The sequence below is a fragment of the Diachasmimorpha longicaudata genome, chromosome 11 (genome assembly GCF_034640455.1).
Source record: "Diachasmimorpha longicaudata isolate KC_UGA_2023 chromosome 11, iyDiaLong2, whole genome shotgun sequence".
Taxonomy (NCBI): domain Eukaryota; kingdom Metazoa; phylum Arthropoda; class Insecta; order Hymenoptera; family Braconidae; genus Diachasmimorpha; species Diachasmimorpha longicaudata.
In genome coordinates, this window is record NC_087235.1 from 2,884,796 (window position 1) to 2,909,377 (window position 24,582).

Sequence of the window (24,582 nt, forward strand, 5' to 3'; positions counted from 1 at the left end):
TCATTATCGAGATATCTCAATGCTCAATAAGACGTGAAGTATTGATTTGTAACGCTAAACCAATCGTGAACTAATCACCAGTACCAGAAAATCTAGTGACTTCTTACATAAAAGATTTTATCACTCAAAAATATTTTCATTTTTTTTTTCATCTCAACTAAATATAAAGTTCTCAACTAAATATAAAATATTTCCATTTTTTTTTCATCTCAACTAAATCGAAAGTTTCTGGTTTAATCGCCTCGAAACAAGAATAAAGTTTCTTGAACTCTGGAAAACCTCCTCCGAGTTTACAAAACCTCATGAATAAAATTTCCCTCAAAGCTTCGAGGAAATATTTGGCCAAAAGTTCTCGTGCATAGTTTCGAGATGTCAATGCACTCGTGGTGCCTGGCAATTCTATCTCTCCAAATCCGCGGGGTAAAAGGACACGGTAGTTTAGGTCTAGCTTTTTTTATTTGGTAAACGCCAGACTAAGCGAGTGAGACTCGTTCAACTCGCGCACGATCGTGAACATCCTTTTTTTTTTTTTTCAGTCTCATACTCACAAGATGTGTCTGGCAGTGTGAGAGTGCATAGAGCCGAGGGCGCGTGTTACCTTATAAAAAAAAAACAAGCTAAACGACTCCCCATAAACAAAGTGATTCCCTGCATAAACAGTTTAGAGAAATTGATCCTGGATATTTGCATTCTCCTGCCATTAAAAAAAAAAATGAGAAGAAAATTGTTCATAACTGGAGATATTTCTCCACCGTGGTTAACCACGTGTTAAGTGGACAATTACTTGCTTATGTGATACTTTAATATACACTCTACTAACCCAGTAAATTTTGAATTAATATAAACCGAGACAGAGATTGCAATTTTCTCATGTAAAAGTAAAATAACGTAATCCGCAAAATTCAAATTGTCTGTCATTATAATGTTGTAATTCACGATTGCATTAATATTATTGTGTCCGATGGAATGTCGACAGTTGTGTAGAAAATGTGAAAGACAGCCACAGGTAAACTATGTGATAAAAAAAGACAGTGATAATAGACTTGTAGAACTTTGATGTTGTTGAAGGAGTGCAAAAGAGCGCAGTGGAGGTGCCTTGGAATCGAATGGAATGGCGGGATTGGTGCGGTGAGAAGGGGAGAGTGAAGCCAGGACCGACATTAGGAGACGGCTCGACCCAGCGTGGTAATCCCGGCGTACGGCAGTAGGCCAACGGCGGCCGTGACGCACCGTTCGATTTGTTTCACGTTCACGTCTACATAAAATTTGTGCACAACACCCTAGTGTCATTCAGCAGGACTGTCAATCTTCCCCGGGGGAAATGAAAAAAAATTCATTGAACATTGGAGGGAAAAAAAAAATGTGAAAGTGCGTTTGTGTTCCTGACCATCCGCAAGATCCCAGAGACATCCAATCTGGAGGAAAGATATCTTATTTGACAGGAGTTCATAAGGTCGAACGGAGAGTTTCGCGCCCGTAGGGAAAATAATTACACTGGAGTTAAAGCACGCACGACTGGCTGGAGCACATACGATCGATCACTTTCCCAAAGGGAGTACAAAATTGCTTTCACTTTCCTGTGCAGCATCAAGAAACCATACAGCAACATACTCAGCTCAATGGACAATGGTAAAGTCATGTTTAACCATTGATAATAATTCAGTGGCAGTGGTCATGTATCATTCAAGTAATCACGAATGTTGATAACGAAAGAAGAGATAGAGAAGAACGACGGATGCCGTTTGCTCGCATTCCGACAACGGCCAGACGTTCCAGAAGAGTCAGAGGTGCGAGATCAGATCGCGGATGTCATTGATGATATTCGAGTCAGGTATGTCGAGGTGTTGGAGTTGGAGAGGCCCTCACGACCCCGGCGGAAGAAGGATGGAAAAGGAAAACAATGCAGGTCTTCCTCTATGGGTTCATCCCTGGATTTAAATTCAAAATTCATTAAATTTATGCCAGACGGACTGAAGAGAGTATTGTCCACACCCTATTCCTTCGAGCATTCCCTACTGATAAAGACCAGTGATGATTTTGAATTTAATGATATCCCAGATCAACCGGACAACAGTTTCAACGGTATTATTCCGATAAGATATCAGGTTGTTGAACCTGATGAAAATTGTTTGGGGGATGATATCGTGAGAAATATCTACAGACAGACGGATAATGGGACGAGTGATTGGATTGTTGAGAGGGACAATGATCAGGCATGCGTATTTCTTGGCTTGAGATCTTTGGATGAGGTTGATGCACCTACTGTTGTCACGTTGACCCCGGAGTTACTGCCACCTCCACGACCACCACGAAGAACCGAAAAGTCAACTCGACGTGATCGTGAACGAGCTAAACTACTCAAAAGACGTAGAATCAATTTACGGTCAACATCGGTACCAGTGAGTTCAACTCCAAGGGAGAAATATACTTATGTCTAATCAGTTCACTGTTACTGTTATTGTGGTAAACTATAAAATGCCACCTTAGAGACACTCGACCTCAATTCAATGAATTATATTTCTCTAAACAGTTTTCCTGTTCCAGTTGTGTGAGAGATTTTTAGTACTTAAACCGTTTTTTTTATGGGCCAGACCGTTGGGAAGGCACAAGGGCGCGGCTGGTAGACGACACCAAGAAAACCGGCGCTTCTTTAATTCTGGTCATGACAATGCACAAGTCGTTACTTTCAACGAGCAATTGTGCGGGCCGAATAGTTAGTGGGTTGCACCACTCATCAAGTGCTTCATTATTTGACACTTCCGGATTTCATTTCCATCATAATATCGACTGAATTCCTCTGAGATTTCATTCCCGCAAATATCTGCTGTATATCCTCGCTCACCTTCTCCATCGCTCTGCATTCACATGATATTTTGCATATATGACTTTTCATTACGTAAGAAAACTTGCGGTTAGTGTTCCGGTTCTCGATTCTCTGCAACGCCCAGCAAACGGTAGATACACTTTTTTTTCTCAAGTGGAAAAATTCCGCAAAGCCCGGGTACAGATATTGTTTACTATTTGGATTCTCTTCTATTTCTCGTCTGAACTCTGTTCACAGTTTTTGTATTATTTTTTATTTTTTCTTTCCATATCATTCTCCACAACGTCTTTCTTTAGTCTCCATTGTGTATTTCCACGTAGTTAGGAGAGAATCGCACGTCACGATGTACTCACGGGATTTATAAAAGGCGTTTCACGCGCACATACATATTTTCAGACTACCCAGCACGCGTGACACGTTAGCTATTTCAAGGTAACGACGTGGTTGGCGCCGCCGTTGGGTTCACGCCCCCGTGCGTTATTGCGAGCGCATATATCGGGAGAATGTGCAAGGCATCTAGCTCCCAACATCTATGGAAACTCATTTGAAAAAAAAAAAAAAAAAATCTCGCAGTGAAAATGAGAGGGAAAACAAACTCAACAGATGCACACCAACACCCTGGCGCACCGACAGAGAGAGAGGAGGAGGGAGTGCAAGTGAATGGTACAAATGCGACGACAATTTGGTCCCCATGTGTCTTCCATTTGCGAAACTCACAATTCTCCTCGATTATCGTGTCACGCTCAACCAAACTTCATGCTCACTTCACCTCTTTCATCAATCTTCCGCCATGAAAATACTTGAATATAAAATTAATAACAAAATTGAAGTAATAATGGTGAAAATTGATTTGGAATTCCCTTTCTTGAGCAGTGAGTCAAGCGTTAACACATGGCATACCCAGGCATTATCCCCGCGGACTTTCTTGAACAACTCGCATTCCGTTCTGGTCAGCAACCTGGGCTCACCTCCCTTTAGGTTGTAAGCGCACTCCGGTCCCCCTTTCCCCTTTCATCCACTCCCCTTGCCGCTAGTATATGCCACACGCGAATATAAACGCATTCCCTCGAACTCACAGGGAGTTGGGATGAAAGTAAGAGCGAAGGAGAATTGAAAGTAATTCGTATTGAATATTGCGGTTGATACTAGTTATTAACTGGCTCATCAAACTACTCCAAATGCCTGACCAATGTTTTCTCAGAGTCTTTCGGAGTATTAAAACAAATTTTATTTTTTCGGTTCATACGACACTAAAAATCATTGTAACACTTTGAAAATTCAAGGAACAAAGTCTTTGGGTTCTCAATCTGTTAAAAATTGACAGTTTTGCATTGATATCTCAATGATTGTTGGCCGCGATGAATTCAATATTTATTAATTTTCAAGATAAAATAGGAAATTGCTAAATGTTCACATTTTTATCTGGGGGGGACAGGCTCAGCCCTTGGAGACACTTGACATGATAAGAAATTGTTGACAAGCGTCTGGACCTCAGCCCTATGTTTGAAAAAAGGGCAGTTAATCACGAGCATCGGACTTCCCATTAACCACGATAATAATCTCAAGTTTCTTAGGAGCTATATCCCGTTTAGATCTGAAAACCCTGCGAACTGTGTAATGGTTTAGATGTCAACGGGATTCCTCATCCTTGAACGCTGGTTTCTGCACTAGATTTACAACGTAATTGTCCACTTGCCATCGGGTGCAAAGCCGTTAGCCATTGGCAAGGCCTTTTGTCATTCAGTTTGATGTCGGATTTAAAGAAAATAGGTACATTTGTCAGGAAAACGATTAGGCTATTACACTCAGGGGAAGTTGGGACGACATTGAATATCATCATCAATGGTCAACCTCACATGCAATCAGTAGAGTCAAATTCATTCGTTTTTTATTTATTTTTAAGCCCTGTTTATAATTTTAAAAAAGGAAAAAAGCGTTTAATTTTTTTGGGCAGATTGTAAATTAGAGACCATGTAAGACGTTCTGTTTTGCCCCACTCTGTTGGCCACTGCCAATGCATTATCTCACACTGAGATAATCAGTGTTAAAACATTCATTAATTATTATTAACATTCGTGTTCGTAGGATATGGTCTGTTTAGTTTCTGTTTAGTGCGTTCATTGGTTAATAGTTTAATGGGACTGGATATTTTATAATCTCCATTTAACTTGACTTTCCCCTTTTAAATGAGCCATTCGTTAATCGTTTAATAAATATTCACTTGGTCATAATCAACTCTACCATTCATTAATAGTTAACGAATTTCGTTTCGAATAAATAAATCGTTCTATCAGTGCGTTGTACCTACAGTATCTCCCCTCTGGTACAGATTAGCTTCCTCCACAATCTTATTGAATAAATTCTATCCCATTCTATTCTATCGCTCTTGATACTTAAAGTACCAGTGGAGCATGTAATTAACAATTGTCATCCTCCCTTTTGACCACTTTATTTCACGCTTCTGTGATACTTCAATTTCCATTGTTATTGGTGTTACAGAGACATCTGGATAAGGGTAGTGATCTGGCTGAGGCAGCTGGTACGAGTGGTCTCGATGAATTGGCCAGATCGTTGCGGGAACATCTCCGGGATTTTGGCTCGAGACTTGATGAACGTCGTGAAAATTTAGAAGACACTTCACGATGCTGCCTCTTGCAGGATCGTGCTCAGGAGTGGGCACACGAGGCGAGAAATTCGGTGGAACGGGCCAATCAGAAATTTTACGCACAACCACCACCACCTCTTCCAGCCGAACACTTTGCCGAGATGATGAGCCTAGCGGAAAAGCTGGGTAATGAGACGCTCATCGAGCAGTGTCGAAATGTCATAGGCAAATGCCAGGAAATTGCGGAATTAATGAGGTCACACTCAACACCAGATAGTCCTAGTGGTCGTAGAAGGTCTTTCGCCACTTCGGAATCAGCTGCCGAGTCTAACTCGTGGGATGATAGTGACAGTAATGCGGGATCTTGTCCCATTGAAAGTCCTGCAGGTGCAAGTGGTGGCTCACGTCCAACATTGGATAATATTGCGGAGCTCGGTGAGAGTGGGCATGATCAACAACTTCTGGAAACACCTCCTCGCAGCCCCTCCAGGAGTCCAGCTGGTAATAGACGCCTGGGAAAGCCACCTGTTAATTCACACCTCCAGAGATCACCTAGTATTGCGCCTGCGGGCATGAAAGCCAAGAAGTAATACTATTTTTCTCTCAGCGTTCAGAATTATTTGCTGCATTGGTGAAAAAATTATTGACGTTTCACTATTTTTTATCTTCACTTTTGCAGAACCATTCTACTGATAATGAGGGAAATGATACAGACTGAGAGAGATTACGTCAAGTCCCTGGAGTACATCATAGAGGTGGGATATATTTTTATCAAAATTGTGGGATAACTTTATTGTTATATTGGCGTAAAGTGGTAACTAATAAATTTTATCCTTTCTCAGAACTATATTCCAGAACTGGTTAGGGAGGATATACCCCAGGCAATGAGAGGGCAGAGAAATGTTATATTCGGCAACGTTGAGAAAATATATGAATTTCACAGTCAACATTTTCTTCGTGAACTTGAACAGTGTGAACACAGTCCCATGATGGTGGGACAGTGTTTCCTACGTCATGAAAATAAATTTTATCTCTATGCACTTTATAATAAGAATAAACCAAATTCAGATTCACTTATGGCTGAGTATGGTACGAGTTTTTTTAAGACAAAACAACTCGAACTCGGCGACAAGATGGATCTCGCTAGTTATTTGTTGAAACCAGTCCAGCGTATGGGAAAGTATGCTCTGCTTCTTCAACAATTAGTCAAAGCAGGCACTGACCTATCCGAACAAATGGCGGGGAAGGGTGACAAAGGATCGACGGAGGAGAATAATGGTGTCAGGCCGATTGTTGAAGGTGAAGCTGAGCTCAGGGCTGCCGAGCAGATGGTGCGTTTTCAACTGAGGCATGGAAATGATTTGCTCGCTATGGATTCACTTCGTGATTGCGATGTGAGTACAAGTAGATCGAGTTTTTTTTTCACCTCATTATCCACTGATTATGATGAAGGGGGGAGATTCATTAACGACGAAATCCGTAATTTTTCGAAGTACGAATAAATAGTATTGAAGAGAAAACTTTGATTCAAGATCGTGATCTAGTAGAAAGCATTTCGTGCAGCTGGATACTGAAATTGTGGAATATTATGCCAAGAAAGTTTGCATTTGCATGCTGATAAATCAGGTTAAAAATTTAATGAATCGTTGTTTTGAAGAGGCGAAGGTGGGAAGGCTGGCACTAGTGAATCGTGCGCAGAACCGACGATAAGAATAGATCGACCCTTGCTGGGGTATTTTGCCTTCGCTTAGAAATATTTTATTCTCCGAAAAAGAACTATTTCGCTTCTAGATGTGCTGAAGATAAATATATCTAGAAAATCAGGATGCTGAAATTTTTTCGGGTGCTACCCCAGTATTTTTTGTTGTTCACATTTGCAATAGAGTGGAAGTAATACAGTTCGATTCTTTTAATCTCACATTTTAGTCCCAATTGATTAATTTTTTATTTAAAATGATGAGAATGATTGCTTATTGACAATTGGTTGTCGGAAATTGACGCTTTCAAACTCTTTAAAATTGCCAACAACGTTAAAACCTTGTCGAAAGCTGGATCAATCACAGGAGGGCTTGAGACACGTTCATTTAATCTTTACGTGCGCCTTTTACAATGCATGAGGGCAATTCCTCTCTCCGGACATTCGACCAACGGAGCTCTACCCACTACTTATTCCGCTTTGTAACGTCATGACTGAAATGATAGGTCTCAAAAACGGGTGATTTTCTGTCGATTATTAAAAAATATCTCGGTAACAGTTCTCATACTTCTTTCTTCATAACTTTTCTCGTTCAGGCCTCTATGGTTTCTGTATAATCTGATCTGACAATGGGCTATTTAAGGAAAAATAAGTTATAAGCAAGCTCCAATTTAATAATAAAACTAGAATTAAAATTTTCAAGTTTCATTTTCAAGTATTTGATTGTTCGAGCCAAATATGATTGACAATTTTTTCCCAGTGTATTTCATAAAATTAGATACTATCCATGCATTCATCAAATTTCTCATGTGATAATTATATATTTTTCTCAATGTACAAAATCAAATCTCCGGAATCCATAAATTTAACGAAAGTACAAAAACTTCACAGTAAAATTTCCGGCAAAACTTCGCCCGAAGCGTGATTTTTAACTCACTATAATACGCAGAGAAAGCGGTGAATACAGAGAATATATCTAACTAATAACAGCTGAGCGGTCTAACTTTATCTAGTTCTTATATTTGTCGCGGGTATTATGGAATTCGTTCAAAACTTGCCTAAGTCTTGACATTCCTCTCCAATCGTTTGAAATGCATAAAACTTTCCCAAGTGAATTGTAAATTCTCACAAAGCCTTCGAAATCCTCGAGGATGTCGTGAAGATTTCACGAAATCTCTTCACATTTTAATAAATATCATAGAATATTTGAAAACCGTGCGAACAAGTTTTTTTCGAAGTTTTTTTTTATTTTCTCTCTCGATTACAACCAAAAGAGTTAACGAGTGAGATAGTTTTTATTACGTCTCGTTAATGCAATTTTTTATGATACCTCAGGTGAATGTGAAGGAGCAGGGTCGACTTCTGCGCCAAAACGAGTTCCTAGTATGGCAGGGGAAAGGTAAAAAATGCCTGAGGCAAGTGTTCCTCTTTGAGGATTTGATACTATTCAGCAAAGCACGACGATTTCCCGATAGGAAGGTGAGGTTTATCAAATTCATCTAATGATTTTTTCCTTTCTAATCTATTATTTTACTCCTTTCTAGAATCTCGATATTTACATTTACAAGCACAGCATCAAAACTACTGACATCGGTTTGACAGCTGTTATGGCAGATTCGCCCACAAAATTCGAAATCTGGTTCAGAAAACGAAAACCTGGTGATACTTACACACTTCAGTGTGCTAGTGAGGATATTAAAAAGGCATGGACCGAAGAATTGAGCAATTTGTTGTGGAAACAGGCGCTTCGTAACAGAGGTAAAAACAAATTGTACTTGTAATTTTTCCTTTTTATCGCTAATTGACGTTTTCATTTGTAGAAGTGCGCCTTGCGGAGATGTCGAGCATGGGAATCGGGAATAAACCGTGTCTGGATATTAGACCGAGCGCTGACCAAATCAATGACCGATCCATTAGTGTTGCGCAACTATCAAAAAGTAATGATCAAGTCCTGTCATTTCAATTCACTAGCGAAGTTGTATAACGAGATGAGTCATGACGATTTCCATTAATTTATCCTATATCCATTCTCTTTAGAAATTCGTTATCCACTTCGGAATGTCTGTCTATTCGTGAGATATTCCATGCCTTAAAAACTCTGATCTGTCAAAGTTTATATGTTTCTCCAATTAGGGAAGTCTAAAATTTTTCGAGAAGTCGGTCTTGCGTTCTATAATAGGCAATACTCCACAATACTTTAATTTAATAGTTTATTGATTCAATATTATTAATACTTGACATCAATAATAAGTAACAGGATGAAAAATTAAATGAAAATTGAAGTTTTGTAAGTATTTGTAAGGTACTTCGCACGAGAATTCATTTAAATTGACTCTTCTCGTCTTGCAACTTCAAATGTCAATATTATAGCATTTTTTACATGTTTATTTTCGACTATTCTCAGTTTGTCTCGTCAAAATGATTTTAATCATCTAGAATTGTTACGTGTTTCCTGAGAATTAAATTCTCACAAAAGATTGAACCCCATGTCGATCAGGCGTGATAAGAGGTGGTCAATCACGTAATCAAGATATCAATTGAAATTTAAAAAATCGGAATTAAAAACAAATAGAGTCATTTTGACGAATTACATTGTGATACGTTGAAAAAAAATGTTTAGAAAAGCACTGAGATTTTTTAGCGAGCAGCTACTTATTAAATTAAACTGTTTTTCTTGCTTCTAAAGCCCCGAGATTTAGGAACTCAATAGCAGTGTCGATATCAGACGACTCTAGCCGCTGTAGTAGACGTCCTCATAGTGTAATATCAGTGAGCTCTTCATCGAGTAGTGGCGGAAGCAGTGCTGGGCCACCCACAGCTTTGCATCTAGGCTTAGATGCTAGTCCAAGACTTCATCACCGCAGTACCACTTTAAATAGCCAATGTAGTGTGGGTCAGTACCAATTAATCTCAAGTAAAATCACAACACAGTCTAATATCGATGTCAAAACGTTAAATTTGTCTCATTGTCAATATAGAAAGTGGTATTATCGCTGACATTTCAATAACTTCGGACGATGGAGTGGACAGTGGTGACAGGAATCATTGGAAATCAACACTGGAGAGTCCAACATCCTCCAATCCGCCCACCACCTCAACACCACTTCAATCACCAACGAGTTCTCATGCACCTGTTGTTCCATCCACTTCCTCATCTTCCACAGACGTTAATCTAACTCCTTATGATCAAGAAATGTCCATAAATTTGTAAACTCTAATATAATCAACAAAAAATCAACGGAAAAAAAAATCGAAAATATTTCTGTAAAACTTGTAGGAAAACTTATTAAGTAGTTCTGACACTGGCCTGTAAGCGCAAAAGCCAAATACTTTTATTATTCATTTCATTTTTTATTCGAATTTTATATGATTTACTTGTTTTTTTTTTCTTGTAATTTAGGCTCTCGTGTGAAAGTTTTGGAATGGCTTGACATTTTTTATTGAATTAAAATCGTTTGATATCATTAAGCCAATCGCAAGACCAAAACACGTGATGACTTACTTGAATTTTTTCAATTGGATAAAATCCTTATGATTTTTAAAAATTATCCAAGTAAGTCAGGCAGAATTGTGGCCTTCAATTGTCACGGTCGTCTGCCAGGGTATTGCCAGTGATACCCCATGGACAGTGGCCTGCAGTTTTCATTATTTTTCTTGTACATTTTCGTTTTTTTTCTCTCGTTCATTGCAAAAAATGCTTCTGGCACTTGTGTTAGATGATTCTAATCTAGCACTATGGAAGATCATTTGGTACAATCGGCCGTTCTCCCTCATCCTAAAGCTACTGATGTTTCGAGTATAAATAATTATTCTCCTTTGCATAACAATTTTGTTGAGTTAACTTTCAATTCTCAAGATGATTTATAGGAGCTGGGGAATTCTGCCATAACAATTGTACCTTCCTTTTTTTTACATATTTGTAATCACACAAGTCATACCCCTTCTCCCCTTTGCCCTCAATCTTCAGATATTTATTAATATATATTTTTTTGTAAGAACTTCGTTATCATTACATCAAAAAATTTTGGATTGGAGTTAGGAGGTAATAAGTGCGGGACTGATGTCGATCAAATTATCGGCCCTTGTGCTTTTTTATTATTCCATCAGGAAAAAATTGATAAACAATGGTACTTAACATTTTAATAACAATCAATTAAATCTGTACATATATTATAATTAAAATGACGATTTATTTCAGTATTGTACTTGCATCTAACACCGATGTATTTTATTATATCAAATATACTGTATTGGGTGCCTTTTTGTAGCGAAAAAAAATTACTTAGTTTTTTTATTTAAATTTAAAAAAAAATGTGAAAATTGAATATGTTTGGCTGACCGATGAGTAGAAATTAATATTTTCAATAGTTGCATGCCATATCGATTGAGAATCATCAGTAGTTCAATAATTTATTTGTCTAATTATTAGCAGAGATTAAAGGGGAGTGGCTGCAACTGCAAAATTTCGTAGCTGTGGCGCATGGACTACGATGGTGAACGTGCCCGTTGGTAAGGCCTTACCGCGGAGAACATAGCATGCCATTTGGGGGGGCTCATTTGGGAATCTACTAAGGCTCCGGAGTATTCTAAAATCGATTTTTTCGTTTTTCGCGTTTTTCTCGGCTCCTGGGCCTCCTAGAGCAAAAAGGGCCGGGATTTCGGATCACACCGTTTTTCGTCAATATCTTAAGAAACACTATAGCTAGGGCAATTTGGCCGACGCCATTGGATTCGTGAGACGATTTGCGATTTTTTTAGGGCTCGGAAAATATTCTAAAATCGATTTTTTCGTTTTTCGCGTTTTTCTCAGTTCCTGGGCATCCTACTGTCAAAGCTCAGTTAGCCACGTTCTCGGTGGTAATACCTTACCGACAGGCACCTTCACCATCGTAGTTCATGCGCCACCGTGAACTCGTCGATCATGTAGAACGCTACTTGTCCCTCACCACTCCCGCTCGTAAGACATAACCTTATTTCCCCTTTCAACTCCACGCTGGTGCTGAGCAAGCACGTGGAGCTGTTCAATTCTTATCTGAAAGTATAAATACTATGAGAATATATTTATAACAAGTGTGTGACAATCCAGTTAGCAAAAATGTCTATGTACAACTTCAAAAAGATTGCGGTGGTCCCCACATCTAAGGTAATTATTATAAGCATACTTGAAAAAGTTTATAGGTTGTGTTGTCATAATAAACCTTCCGGATCTCTAATTTTCGCGTTTTTTCATATCCCAGGACTTCATCGATATCATATTATCGAAAACCCAGAGGAAGACTCCCACTGTAATCCACAAAAACTACAAAATATCGAGAATTCGTGCATTTTACACACGAAAAGTGAAATTCTCTCAACAAAGTTTCCACGATCGTCTCTCTCAAATTATCCAAGAGTTTCCTAAGCTTGATGATGTGCATCCATTCTACGCTGATCTTATGAATGTTCTTTACGACAAGGATCATTACAAATTAGCTCTGGGACAGATCAACCATGCCAGACATCTAATTGACAAGTGAGTGCCACAAGACGTTTCCATACATTCAAAATAAATACAATTCTGTCCATAAAATTTGTTTCTATCCAGATTTGATCGTAACACTTTGCCTTTCAAACGCGCAGTTTTTATCAAACTTCTATCACAATTTTTTTTTATCCGCCATTTTTTCCAGTGTCGCCAAGGATTACGTTCGATTGCTCAAGTATGGAGACTCCTTGTATCGATGCAAACAACTCAAGAAGGCAGCCCTGGGTCGTATGGCCACGATAATGAAGAGGCAAGCTGCCAATTTATCGTATCTTGAACAAGTTCGTCAACATCTGGCTCGTCTCCCCAGCATCGATCCCTACACCAGGACAATCATCATCTGCGGGTTTCCGAATGTCGGAAAGAGTAGTTTCATCAACAAGGTAAACACAATTTGTTATATTAAATTGAACACTCCGGATTTTTCGGTTTTCGGAGGTGAAAGTAGTTTAATTTTTCTCATGCAATGAAAATAATCAAATTTATTTATTTTTATTTGGCAGATTACACGAGCTGATGTGGAAGTTCAGCCATACGCCTTCACCACAAAATCCTTGTACGTTGGTCACACGGATTACAAATATCTCCGTTGGCAGGTGATAGATACACCTGGAATCCTGGACCACGCTCTGGAAGACCGAAATGTCATTGAAATGCAGGCGGTAACAGCTCTCGCTCACTTGAGAGCTGCAGTTTTGTACTTCTGCGATGTGTCAGAACAGTGTGGACATAATATTGAGGCCCAGGTTCAGCTCTTCGAGTCTATAAAACCCTTATTCACCAACAAACCTCTGATTGTTGTTGCCAACAAGACTGACGTGCTTCGTTTAGATGAGCTCGCGCCAGAGAAACTGGCGGCACTGAAGACTCTTGAGGATGGTGGAAAGACCCCGATCATCGAGATGAGCACTGTCACCGATTTTGGAGTAATGGATGTCAAGCAAGAGGCCTGCGAACGTCTGCTGTCCTTCAGGGTTGATCAGAAGATCAAGACTAAGAAGGTCGATGGACTACTAAATCGTCTCCACGTGGCTATGCCAACTCCGAGGGATCAGAAGGAGCGACCCCCTTGCATACCCGAAACTGTTTTACTCAAAAAGAAAATTGCTGCTGAGAAAGTGGAGAGGAAGAGGAAACTTGAGAGGGAGATTGAGGAAGAAATGGGAGATGATTATGTTCTGGATCTCAAGAAGAATTATGATATCGAGGGAGATCAGAAGTTTGATGTCATTCCTGAAATGTGGGAAGGACACAATATTGCTGATTACATCGATTTGGACATATTTGAGGTGAGTTGGGCAATTTATAACGAATTCATTTGACTTTAAGATCTTCTTGAGAATGTTATCAGGTTTATTAATTTTCTTAAACCGATGATTTGGTTCGTATTTTCAGAAACTGAATGAACTGGAGAAAGAGGAAGACCTGCGAGACGAAGCTGGGTACTACGACTACAAAGTGCCAGTTCTGTCAGATACAATGAAAGAAATTCAGGAATTAGCTAAACAGATTCGCGAGAAGAGGGCAATTGATGCTGACGAGGCGAGGATCAATAAGGCGTCTACCAAGTCTGCTATGCCACGTACAGCTGCTGCCAAAACTCGAGGTAGATCCGTAACGAGGTTGAGGGAACAGATGGAGGAACTTGGAGTTGATATGGATGATACTGAGAATGTAAGTGTCATATTATGAGAGAAAAATCAACATTCAATTTCTATGATTTCATTTTTATTGCTTCTTCCAGGCACACTTCACGAAAACTCGAGGACGATCTAGGTCAGCCTCCGGACCAGCTAGGAAACGTCTTAGGGTGGAATCACTCTCCAGAACGAGAGCCAGAAGCAGCTCTAGGCCAGCGAGGGATGAAATGGGTGTGAAGGATGTTGTGGTAAGTTTCATCATATGTAGATATCGCTCAATACTGGCATTATTTTGCCGACTCGACAAATTCGATTAAATAATTCCGTAATTAACTGCTTATTTCTCCATCAGATGAAAACGAAGCTGAAGAACATCGCCCATAAAGCCATCAAGAAGAAGGTCGCGAAGAAGGGTCTCAAGGGTGAGGCCGATCGTTTCATCGGTACCAAGAAGCCTCAACACTTGTTCTCAGGAAAGAGAGGTGTAGGAAAAACAGATAGACGATAATTCAACGTTCTCGATATTCTATCAATGTCGTCTAACTGCAGGAACTATTCTGCTGTCAAGTGCTACTCTGTTTCTATCCGTTTAAAAAGCCACTAAGTAGATGACGTCAGCACTTGATAACAGACTCTATCTGTGAAACGCTCATTAGCTATGTGTCATCAGTATGAAGAAACATCATTTATAAACATGGGAGTAGAGACGATTTTAGTCGTTGAAAAAATTATGTATAAGTGAATATTCAATAAAGATTGGGGATCCCCTATTAAATTTATAAGAAAGCATCATGAAAATTTTTGGAAATCTCTTCGGAATTATGCGTTTCTGGTCGAAGTATCTAACTTTGAATGGTTCGTATTTGGACTAATGGAAATAATTTAAGAATTGGAGTCGATGAGCAGGAAAATGAGGCTCTGAAATTTTATAAACGAGGAGGCAAAGACGATTGCGTTCCTGAAGAATGAAATTACCACAGGGAAAATAATGTTGGCAATGTACATCCTGACGATTTCCCTGCAAAGGGGAGGTAACTCAGGGCCAAGAATGATTATCGAGAAGGGCTCGTAGGAGCTATATGGGTCAGAGAGGGTGCCCATTGCCAAATAAGGTGTTTCACTGGGGTTTCCGGTTTTTCGTCGATGCTAACGCCCCTTAGTGGTATCCGTATGCAACGCTACAGCACACGCCTCCCCATTTATCTTGGTCTCTCTCACACTCGCATTGACTCATCACCAGCATCGTGAGGAAAAGAGAAAAATGAAAACTAAGTAACAGGGCCCCCACGAGCTTTGTAAGTCTCGGTGGAGAAGTGTGGACCCGGTGAGTGCGTGTGCAAGTTTAAAATTAAAATAAATTCGGACCGTAGTGTATGTTGCGACTTCTTAGTTGCCAAAAATACGAGATGTACGAAACACGGAAAGTTTCTATTGAAATTCAAACTCACTGATTTTTTCATTTTAATATTGAGATTATTCAATTGCTCGATTTTATCTGGTGGGCAAAATTTTCAATTTTAATGGGCAATTTTTTGTGATTATTTTAGTTACTAATGAGAGAGTCTAAACGTTTCTATAAATCATCAGTGAGTCACGTTTCGAAGGATTGAAATAAAAATACTGAATTATTTAAATAATCGAAAATCATTGCTATTGGATTTTGAATAACTGGTGAGTACTGCTGGCATTACAACGTTTGGGATTAAAAATTGAATGAAAAATTAATGGGAAATACTGGGAATTTATTTTGCACTTGGAGAATTCCAAAAAAGCGTCTTTTTTGCTTTTGAAATTGATGGAGAACGGGAAATTGAATAAGTGGCGCCCAATGGTATCGGCAACACCATCAAAATCCAGGATAATCATTTTTTGTGAAATTCATATCGTCCCTTTTATTATGACGATAAAAAAAATTCATACCCCCCTCCCCTCGTAATATGAGTAATTGAAGTAAAAAATTGTACTCGTGTGTGTACATATCTCCACGGCTTGAGAATTGTGGGCTTTGGGTTGATATATATCAGACCCGAAAATATTCGTGGATTCAGTGAGAGTTTGGGTGGTAGTCTTCCAACGCTTGAGACTTTTTGTCGTAGCCAAGGGTGGGGAAAAAGCGTATTCTATTTATAAAATAAAATCGGGGGGATGATCCACGCGACGCCCACGCCTTCGAGTGGCCACGTAACTTTTATTTATTGAAAAAAAAAATAAAGTGGAGTTTTAATTTTTGTGATGATGCCCGCTGTAGATTAGCCGGCGCAGTCCGTTACCCACTATCACTGTATTTATTTGTTTTTCGTCCCTGGAAAAGTGTTGTTATATTTTCATTCGATTTTGTAGGTTAAGTTGATTTATTTTTGTTCAAAAACACTTGAGTTTTTGGTTATTTTTGGTGTGGATACATCGGTGAAAGTGAATTGTTTTTCATTCAGACAGTGAGGGGATTATTTATCATTGTTTACAGGAGCAATTATGTCGTTTCGTGTTGTGCGCAGCAGTAAATTCCGCCACGTGTACGGTACAGCATTAAAACGTGAACAATGTTACGACAATATTCGGGTCTCCAAGTCGTCCTGGGACTCGACATTCTGCGCTGTCAATCCAAAGTTCCTTGCTATTATCGTTGAGTCAGCTGGTGGTGGTGCTTTTATAGTTTTACCACACAATAAGGTATTGTAATTGGATGATAATTTGTTCGCTTTTGTAATTAGCTTAGGAGAAGAAAATCAATTTATTATCATTAAATAGTTATTTAGCATGGGCTACAACGAAAATACTCGCTTTTTCCGTTAAAGAAAAAATTATTCTATTGTTGTATAGAAAATTCAATGAGCTATTTACACTTCAAAAAAGTCAAAAGTGTTCATTTCATTCCCCTAGCGTCTGAACAAATGGGTGTCATGGGTTCTGGACATTGCTATTCTGAGAGAATGCACGTGGATGGGAATTTTTGTTGTATAACTGGAAAGCTGGGAAAATTTCTCATGCCAAAGAGCATAATTAAGACTATTTATATCTCGTTCCCAAGATATTTCAAGTCCTCTCTTGCTTTAGATAGTTATTTTGGACAGTTGCTGAGAATTTAGTGGAGAGCATTGAATTTTATTTTCATTTAATTTTCATCTGACGTTGAGCAATGGTTGCATTGAATTTGTAATTCAACACAATGAAATTCAGTAAAATATTATGATTCCGAGGGCAATAGATTTTTTTTTTCTACTATTTTTGATAATATTTAATTGACCACATGTTTAGAGCTACTTGAATTTCGATTAAATGAACAGGTAGGCAGAATATCAGCCGATCATCCACTGGTTGGTGGTCACAAGGGCCCGGTATTGGACATAGCATGGTGTCCACACAACGACAATGTCATAGCCTCCGGGTCCGAAGACTGTGTTGTCAAAGTATGGCAAATACCAGACAGTGGAATATCCCGTACACTGACAGAACCAGTTGTGGATCTTCAGTTGCACCAGCGACGAGTCGGTCTCGTCCTCTGGCATCCCACTGCCCTCAATGTATTGTTGACCGCTGGGTCAGACAATCTCGTTATAATATGGAACGTGGGTACTGGAGAGCCGCTCATCAAGATGAATTGTCATCCCGATGTTGTGTACTCCGCCTGTTGGAACTGGGATGGTTCGAGGCTCGTTACCACGTGTAAAGACAAGAAAATTAGAATTTTGGATCCAAGGTCTGGGGAGGTCCTACAAGAGGATATAGCGCACGAGGGGAGTAAGGCTACAAGAGCTATTTATCTCAGGTAAATTGGGAGCGGGTTGATATATCAACGATTCTGTTGATATTAACTCAACTGGAGATCCAAATAGCTTCGGTATTTCTGGATTTTTAGGGAAGCTTAAGCGGTTGAATTCAAGCCAAGGCTATTTTATTTTTTAAAATCGTTGACGATGTCCAAGTGGGACGACTTCCACTTGTCGATTCATCATTCAACCGAATGGAACGAGTGAAATTCATCGCGTCAATAATTAATAACTGACGTTGGCGGGGATGACAAAACGCTACTTGAAATTCTGGTCATGAACAGTTTTGCATGATGATTGTGCATTCTATTGGATTTACACATCGAGATAGATCAAAACATTAATTTGTAAATAAATATATATTTTCCACTCGGCCGAATTTTTACTCGCTTTTTGAGGCTTACTTTTTATAAATGAATGCATAAAAAAAACCCCAAAGGCCAGATGAAATCAATGGATATTAAAATTGTTTAATCCTTTCGCAGTGGAAAACCGAACTTCACTTATTTATATTCTTTGTCTCTTCATTCCAGGGGTGGATTAATATTCACAACTGGCTTCAGCAAAATGTCGGAACGTCAATACTCTCTACGTGCACCCGACATGCTTGGTGAGCCAATTGTCATGGTTGAATTGGACACTAGCAATGGTGTTATGTTTCCACTTTACGATCCTGACACGAGTCTCGTTTATCTATGCGGCAAAGGTGACTCCGTGATACGATACTTCGAGATAACACCGGAACCACCATTTGTTCACTACATTAATACCTTTCAAACGCCGGACCCCCAAAGAGGAATAGGAATGATGCCAAAACGTGGCTGTGACGTTAATAGTTGTGAAATCAGTAGATTTTACCGCTTAAATAATTCTGGTTTTTGCCAGGTTATCTCAATGACTGTACCTAGAAAGGTGAGTCATAGCAAATACTCAAAAATTGCATTATTTGTTAAAGATAGTAGATGTCCTATTTATTGGTACCTGTGAGAACAGTCGGCCAAAGTGTACAATATCTTGGAATTTTCAGTTAATTGGAAGACACTTGTAATTCTATTAGTAACTCTTCGAGGAAGAAAAATCTCGAGAGACCTGACGTCATTGCAGGGAATGGGGAAGGGATATGGCATCTTAATCGAGAGATTAGAGAATAATATTATCGGGAATCTCGTACTCATGTCGCGCAATCAATGTCGCGATCCACAACCTTGAATAATAAAATTTCGATGATTAAAAATTACAGTCTGAGCTCTTCCAAGAGGATCTCTATCCCGATACCCCAGGTCATACAGCTGCAATATCAGCGGAAGAGTGGCTAAATGGTACAGATGCTGAACCTCTGCTAATATCTCTGAGAGATGGTTATCAACCTGCTACCTCCAAAAATGAACTAAAAGTTACTAAAAAGGCCAATGTACTTGGTAAAGGTGCCAAAGTAGGAGCTAATGCACAAAATTCTTCGCAAAATTCTGGAATATCGGTGAGTAATTTATCGTTTACTGAATGATTTCCTCTGATACCGAGGCGAGATTAATTAATTCATCTTCTTGGTTTTCGATGAACAGGATGATATTATCAAAGAATTTGCCGAAGAAATACGTAAATTAAAGGCGGTAATAATGAAACATGAGGGAAGAATTCGCGTGCTGGAGTCGGCTGTTGCATTACAAATGAAGGAAGAAGAAAGAAATGAAAAATCAGCAGCAACTGAGGAGAAGGAATATCTTGCATCCGACGAAGTCTGATTAACAACCCTAAACAAAAAAATAATGAAGAGAAATCACACTGTGCAACAGAAGGGAAAAAACAAAAAAAATAGATACAAATGGTATTTTTATAATTGAACATGACGAGCAGAATTTGTTTTATAGAAGGAAAAAGTACTGGACAAAATATTAAAAGATCGTATTATATTTTGATATTGAGAGATAAAAAAGTAATTTGTGTAAATATTAGAATACTAGAGTCGCCTGTAATTCAGACATGATTTTGCTACGATCTTTGTTATTTATTGTAATTTGTAAATTCAAATAATTCATCGTGCCTTCATCTCCCTCCTCTTCCCCTCCCTTCACTCCTCAATTTCCCAACTCCACTCACCTGACTGACCATTTTCATCGTTTTATAACATTTTATTTTTCACGTACGATAGATCGATTGTCATGAAAAGAAATTGTTTTTAGAAAAATTCTCATGTGCATGTTGCTGATTAACAAATATTAACCCCCCATCTCCTCCCAATTTTATCAACGAACATTGTCAACCATCATTTTTTTGAGTATTCGCCGTAAAAAAAGACCGAAACAATCAAACAAAATGTGTAACAAATCTACGGAAACAACGAATGAGTGCCTCAGAGAGTTGAATAATTTTGTATAGGCAGTATGAAATCTGTTGTAACATCGAAATAAGAGAAAAATTCTATTATTCAATTTTTTTAAGTGGAATATTTCATTTCATTACCCAAGGTGTCAATTAATTAAAATGGAATACTTTATTTCCTTGAACGATAACACTCGGAATGGACAATGTCCTTTACCCATGTGATATTTTTAATCGAAATTTCGTAAAAATTCGCCAAACAGCTTCGTGCCGGTGTCTCGATGCTCTCTTCCCCTTTATTAACGCCTATCGACGAGACGCAATTGATCGATGACTAATCCGATCACTCCCAATAGTAGAAACCTGCACCATAACATCATATGGACTTGACGACTTCAAAATCCCATGACATATGGATCTAAACCATCTAAAACAAACTCGCCCCTCTGGATCTTCTCTTCAAATCCCATCCGACTTTGCTCCCGACTTTTATCGAATCCCCCCATCGATAATTAGTTGATCGGTCAGGGATTCAATCACATTTTTCCCTAAGTCATGTAAGATCCACTTATCGGGATTGCCTCACTTCATGCATTTATGTAATTTCTAATCAACTAAAAATAAGGAAAGGAAAATAAAAAATCTGCGCAGAATGCAATAATGACGGATGCATCGACATTTCGATCTTGACATATCCCTCCTCCGAGTATTGAAGCTTACTTAGTGCTTTGCAAACAGTCAAAAAAATGTACGAAATTCGTCAGAAGCTTACCTGATCAATAATTCCATCATCACACGCTATCACACACGGTATCATACATTGTCTCTAATTCTCTGAAATTCGGCGATGAAGTATCATTTCCCCACTCCACCTATCGCACCAGGAATCATGTTTCTTTAGTCACATAAACACTGTATACAATATTAGCCCGATAGCCTTCAGCCTTCAGTTCAAGTACCATCGCTGTATGTGACTGCAGTCCACTAAATAGAAGTGCGTAGAACGAAGCTGCAGAAAAAAAAAAAATAGTTGTGATTATTGACTAAGAAAAAAAAGGTGAGTCATTTTATAACAAGTGAATTTACCAATCAAAATATTAGTCTTGATTTAAATGACATAAATCGATTATTTGAAATTAACAATTTCAGAGATTCACAATATTTCCGTTCAGCGAAATACGCAATTTTATTAATTGTCGACAAAATATTGTTGAAATGAATGAAAACTTTGAAATACAGGGATTCATTTGGTTCATACACGTCATTTCCTTCGCTGTCTAAATTTACAAGATTATAAATAACTTCGAGATCAATTGCGCGTTTCACACCACCAATTAATTTCGGCAATTTTCTCACTTAATTATCATCGTTACAGCTGTCATTATGTCACAAATTCCACTGGGACCGGTGAGCCAGAGGATTTCATGTCCTCACTGTCGTGCCGAGGTTTCCACCAGAGTTGAGGGGGAATCGAACACTAAAACTCATCTGTTCGCACTTCTTCTCTGTTTGCTCGGGTGAGTTGAACAACTGAGCTCTAAAGTGTGGAATACCACAATAAAAGTACAAGTGCAGTGGATTCTCTCTGTGTTAACGCACCCCACAGTCATTTAGCGATTCAAAGGGGAAATTTAAACTGGCAATCGGGTGTTGTGGTCAGTGAAGTCCTCTATCCCTTGAAGGATGGGGTTGAAACACCCCAATAATAGTGTGCGTTACGCTTAAAAATATTCGGCGAACACTTGACACTGTCATTCTGACTGTTTCATTTGCCAGAGTTCTTTTGCCATTAATTAGCGAAAATTATGTTTGTTTCTCTCGCTGGAGCCACAACTTTTCGACCTTGTAACGAAATATTACATTCTATTAACTCGACCTTGAGCTTCATGGACGGATTGATGAAGACCTTTTTTTCATTCCCAAAATATTTTACGTTACTCCGTTGTTACGGTAATAGAGAAAAACGTCATCAAAAGTGTTCACCTTGTAGCTGTCGTTAGAATAACAACAGGCCGCGTTCGTCAAAAACGGACTCAGAGTAAATTAAATATTAGCTTCAGACTGACCTACAATTTTTCGTTAATTTATACACCGGATTGCTCTCGGGTACATTGATTAATGAATATTTTTGATGTTCAATGCCTGGAGGAAAATTCACATCATTTCGATTATTACTTTTCTCGACAGTTGGTTCACCTCACAGCAACAGATAATGCTCAGCATTGAATTTTTTTGAGTTGAAAGTTAATTGACTTGTAATAATTTTTTAGTAATAATTAAAATCCCTAACAAATGAAGAGAACCTGATGACGTATGCTGGCACATTAAATTCCTTTCAGGGATAACTTTTTAAGTGGTCATTCTAGAATTGGCTCTACGTCACTAGTGTTTCCTGAATTAATAGGTTTTTATTGGTATAATGGCCCTCATTAAAATGCTGGAAGGATTTTTAAAGCCGGTTTTAATGGCCGCGACGCAAAATAATAATTAGTTTTGAGCGATCGAAGAACTGAATATTATTCCAGCTTTAAATGTTAAGAATTCTGGTCCTAGATTTTAGGGATTCACCTGAATCCCTGTCGTGTCAAGGGTCCATTTTTCATTTTGGTCTCATTCTTTCATTTTGGCCCACTCGATGCTGGCGAAAAACCTGTAAAAAAATAACGCATTCGATCAACTTCAGGTTTAATGTCTACATAACTGATTAATTTTTTTTATAATAACTGATTAATAATTAATAACTGATTAATATTTTTATTTAACATAGGTGTTGGCCATGTGCCCCGTGCCCTTATTGCATGGATAGCTGTCTGGTGAAGAAGCACTACTGCCCATCTTGCAATAACTTCATAGGACAACACGAGAATTGATCAAAACTGCCCAAAACAAAACGTGTTCAAATCCCAGAAATTATGGCAGCATCTACAAAAATGTATTTAAATTCGAAATGTAAATATGGTAAGACTAGGAAGCTGAATGGATAAGAGATAGCCAACCGGTTGTTCATTTGATCAATTTATGACTTAGATCACTGAAGGTCAATTGAACAATAGCCTGAGGATGCCACCAACTTATTGAGTTCGATTTATAAGCAATTAAGTTCTTGAAAAAAAGTTTTATTCTAGAAGTTTCAAAATTAAATGGATACAGTAACTGAAATTGGTTGTTTGAAAGAATTAAAAAATGAAAAATAAATATAACAGACTTGGGAGTTATCGACTATCAATGTATTGAATCAACGAAGATTATGAATGATTGTCCCAGAGGGAGAGAGAGATGAATAAATTTATATAGATAATATGGTACATGGCCCCTTTTTGTATAACATCTAAATAAGAAAAAAAAAATAAACTGCCTTGTTGAAGCGAATTTCAATTATTTATTTCACATCGGATAAAATCTAAAACAGCCGAGGAGAATGGGAACAATGAAAATTGTCTTTAAAGTTCCTGTTTATACAAAACCTTTAATGAGACGGTAATAATTTCAGCATTTTTCCTACATCAAACCCCAAACGTACTTGGCCAGCAGGAAATTGTAAATGGAAAAATTAACGAATCTACACGATTGTAGATCATTAGTACATTATTGTACATCTATTAATATTTTTTGTAGCCCCGTAGATAATTTGATAACCATTGTTGTAATTTTGCCATAATGTTGGCCAGAAAAAAAAATGAAATACCAACTTTTTTAACTGAACTGCAGTTAGTCTCGTAAGAAATCGCTTGTAGATAATGAATATGAATATTTGCTCGTGTGTAGATGCTCCAATCATCGAATACAATCAAATGAAAATTGTGATTACTCACGTCGTCAATCTATTACCCGGTGCCAAAACGTGGAGGACGAGGGGGCAGTAACTACGCCCCCTTTCCGGGGGGCTTTGGGGTGATAAAAAAATCCGATATGCTATAAGTTCGCAATAGAATGGCGAATGATGATGGTACGATATTTCCTCGAGAGAAGAGTGCCGCTAACCCCAATGGGATTTCGGCGCAAAGAGGCGTTCGAAAATTCCCCCGATAATGAGCCAACTCCCACAGCCACCAGAATCGACAGTAGCGTCTCTCACCGCCGGTGTCATTACTAACATTAGCGTGAGCTAATGCCCTAGCCCACCCTCTTTGACTCAAACAATGAGCAAGTACTTCGGGACGCCACGAGCAGCGCTGTGTACCGGTGAAAGGTCAAAATGGCCGCTGCA

The 24,582-nt window shown here is 38.7% G+C and overlaps 4 protein-coding genes and 1 long non-coding RNA gene across 9 annotated transcripts in view; 4 read left to right on the top strand and 1 right to left on the bottom strand.

The window, feature by feature from the left end:
* Positions 1 to 11,330, top strand: part of LOC135167228 (uncharacterized) — a 40,721-nt gene extending 29,391 nt beyond the window's left edge. For 3 of the 4 annotated variants that reach the window (XM_064130203.1, XM_064130205.1, XM_064130206.1), the window contains 8 exons: positions 5,324 to 6,015; positions 6,109 to 6,184; positions 6,272 to 6,823; positions 8,461 to 8,604; positions 8,670 to 8,883; positions 8,946 to 9,062; positions 9,812 to 10,018; positions 10,104 to 11,330. In XM_064130203.1, the coding sequence (XP_063986273.1) occupies positions 5,324 to 6,015; positions 6,109 to 6,184; positions 6,272 to 6,823; positions 8,461 to 8,604; positions 8,670 to 8,883; positions 8,946 to 9,062; positions 9,812 to 10,018; positions 10,104 to 10,336 (2,235 nt within the window). In that variant the 3' untranslated portion in view covers positions 10,337 to 11,330. The remainder of the gene's footprint in view (positions 1 to 5,323; positions 6,016 to 6,108; positions 6,185 to 6,271; positions 6,824 to 8,460; positions 8,605 to 8,669; positions 8,884 to 8,945; positions 9,063 to 9,811; positions 10,019 to 10,103) is intronic. The other variant, XM_064130204.1, reaches the window with a different exon arrangement.
* The window catches only part of LOC135167242 (uncharacterized), a 39,310-nt gene extending 14,741 nt beyond the window's left edge, over positions 1 to 24,569 (bottom strand). The window contains exons 1-4 of the long non-coding RNA XR_010299820.1: positions 24,188 to 24,569; positions 22,944 to 23,025; positions 19,038 to 21,384; positions 11,995 to 12,157 (exon numbers count right to left, since the gene is read on the bottom strand). This is a non-coding gene — a long non-coding RNA (uncharacterized LOC135167242). The remainder of the gene's footprint in view (positions 1 to 11,994; positions 12,158 to 19,037; positions 21,385 to 22,943; positions 23,026 to 24,187) is intronic.
* Positions 12,085 to 15,075, top strand: LOC135167233 (nucleolar GTP-binding protein 1). The gene is made up of 7 exons (XM_064130217.1): positions 12,085 to 12,268; positions 12,363 to 12,637; positions 12,795 to 13,032; positions 13,153 to 13,938; positions 14,045 to 14,323; positions 14,394 to 14,537; positions 14,642 to 15,075. The coding sequence occupies exons 1-7, from the start codon at positions 12,221 to 12,223 to the stop codon at positions 14,795 to 14,797; spliced, it is 1,926 nt and encodes a 641-aa protein (XP_063986287.1). The 5' UTR covers positions 12,085 to 12,220; the 3' UTR covers positions 14,798 to 15,075.
* On the top strand, positions 15,620 to 20,485 carry Coro (Coronin). Of its 2 annotated transcripts, none has more exons than XM_064130223.1 (6): positions 15,620 to 15,960; positions 16,754 to 16,959; positions 17,574 to 18,055; positions 18,590 to 18,968; positions 19,297 to 19,533; positions 19,619 to 20,485. In XM_064130223.1, exons 2-6 carry the CDS (start codon positions 16,762 to 16,764, stop codon positions 19,796 to 19,798), a joined length of 1,476 nt encoding a protein of 491 aa, XP_063986293.1. In that variant the 5' UTR covers positions 15,620 to 15,960; positions 16,754 to 16,761; the 3' UTR covers positions 19,799 to 20,485. The 2 variants fall into 2 exon arrangements, with proteins under 2 accessions (XP_063986293.1, XP_063986294.1); XM_064130224.1 differs by lacking the exon at positions 15,620 to 15,960 and adding an exon at positions 16,258 to 16,625.
* LOC135167241 (lipopolysaccharide-induced tumor necrosis factor-alpha factor homolog) lies at positions 21,271 to 23,744 on the top strand. Its single transcript, XM_064130237.1, has 3 exons — positions 21,271 to 21,432; positions 21,751 to 21,892; positions 23,143 to 23,744. The coding sequence occupies exons 2-3, from the start codon at positions 21,759 to 21,761 to the stop codon at positions 23,243 to 23,245; spliced, it is 237 nt and encodes a 78-aa protein (XP_063986307.1). The 5' UTR covers positions 21,271 to 21,432; positions 21,751 to 21,758; the 3' UTR covers positions 23,246 to 23,744.
* Positions 24,570 to 24,582: the final 13 nt, after the last annotated feature.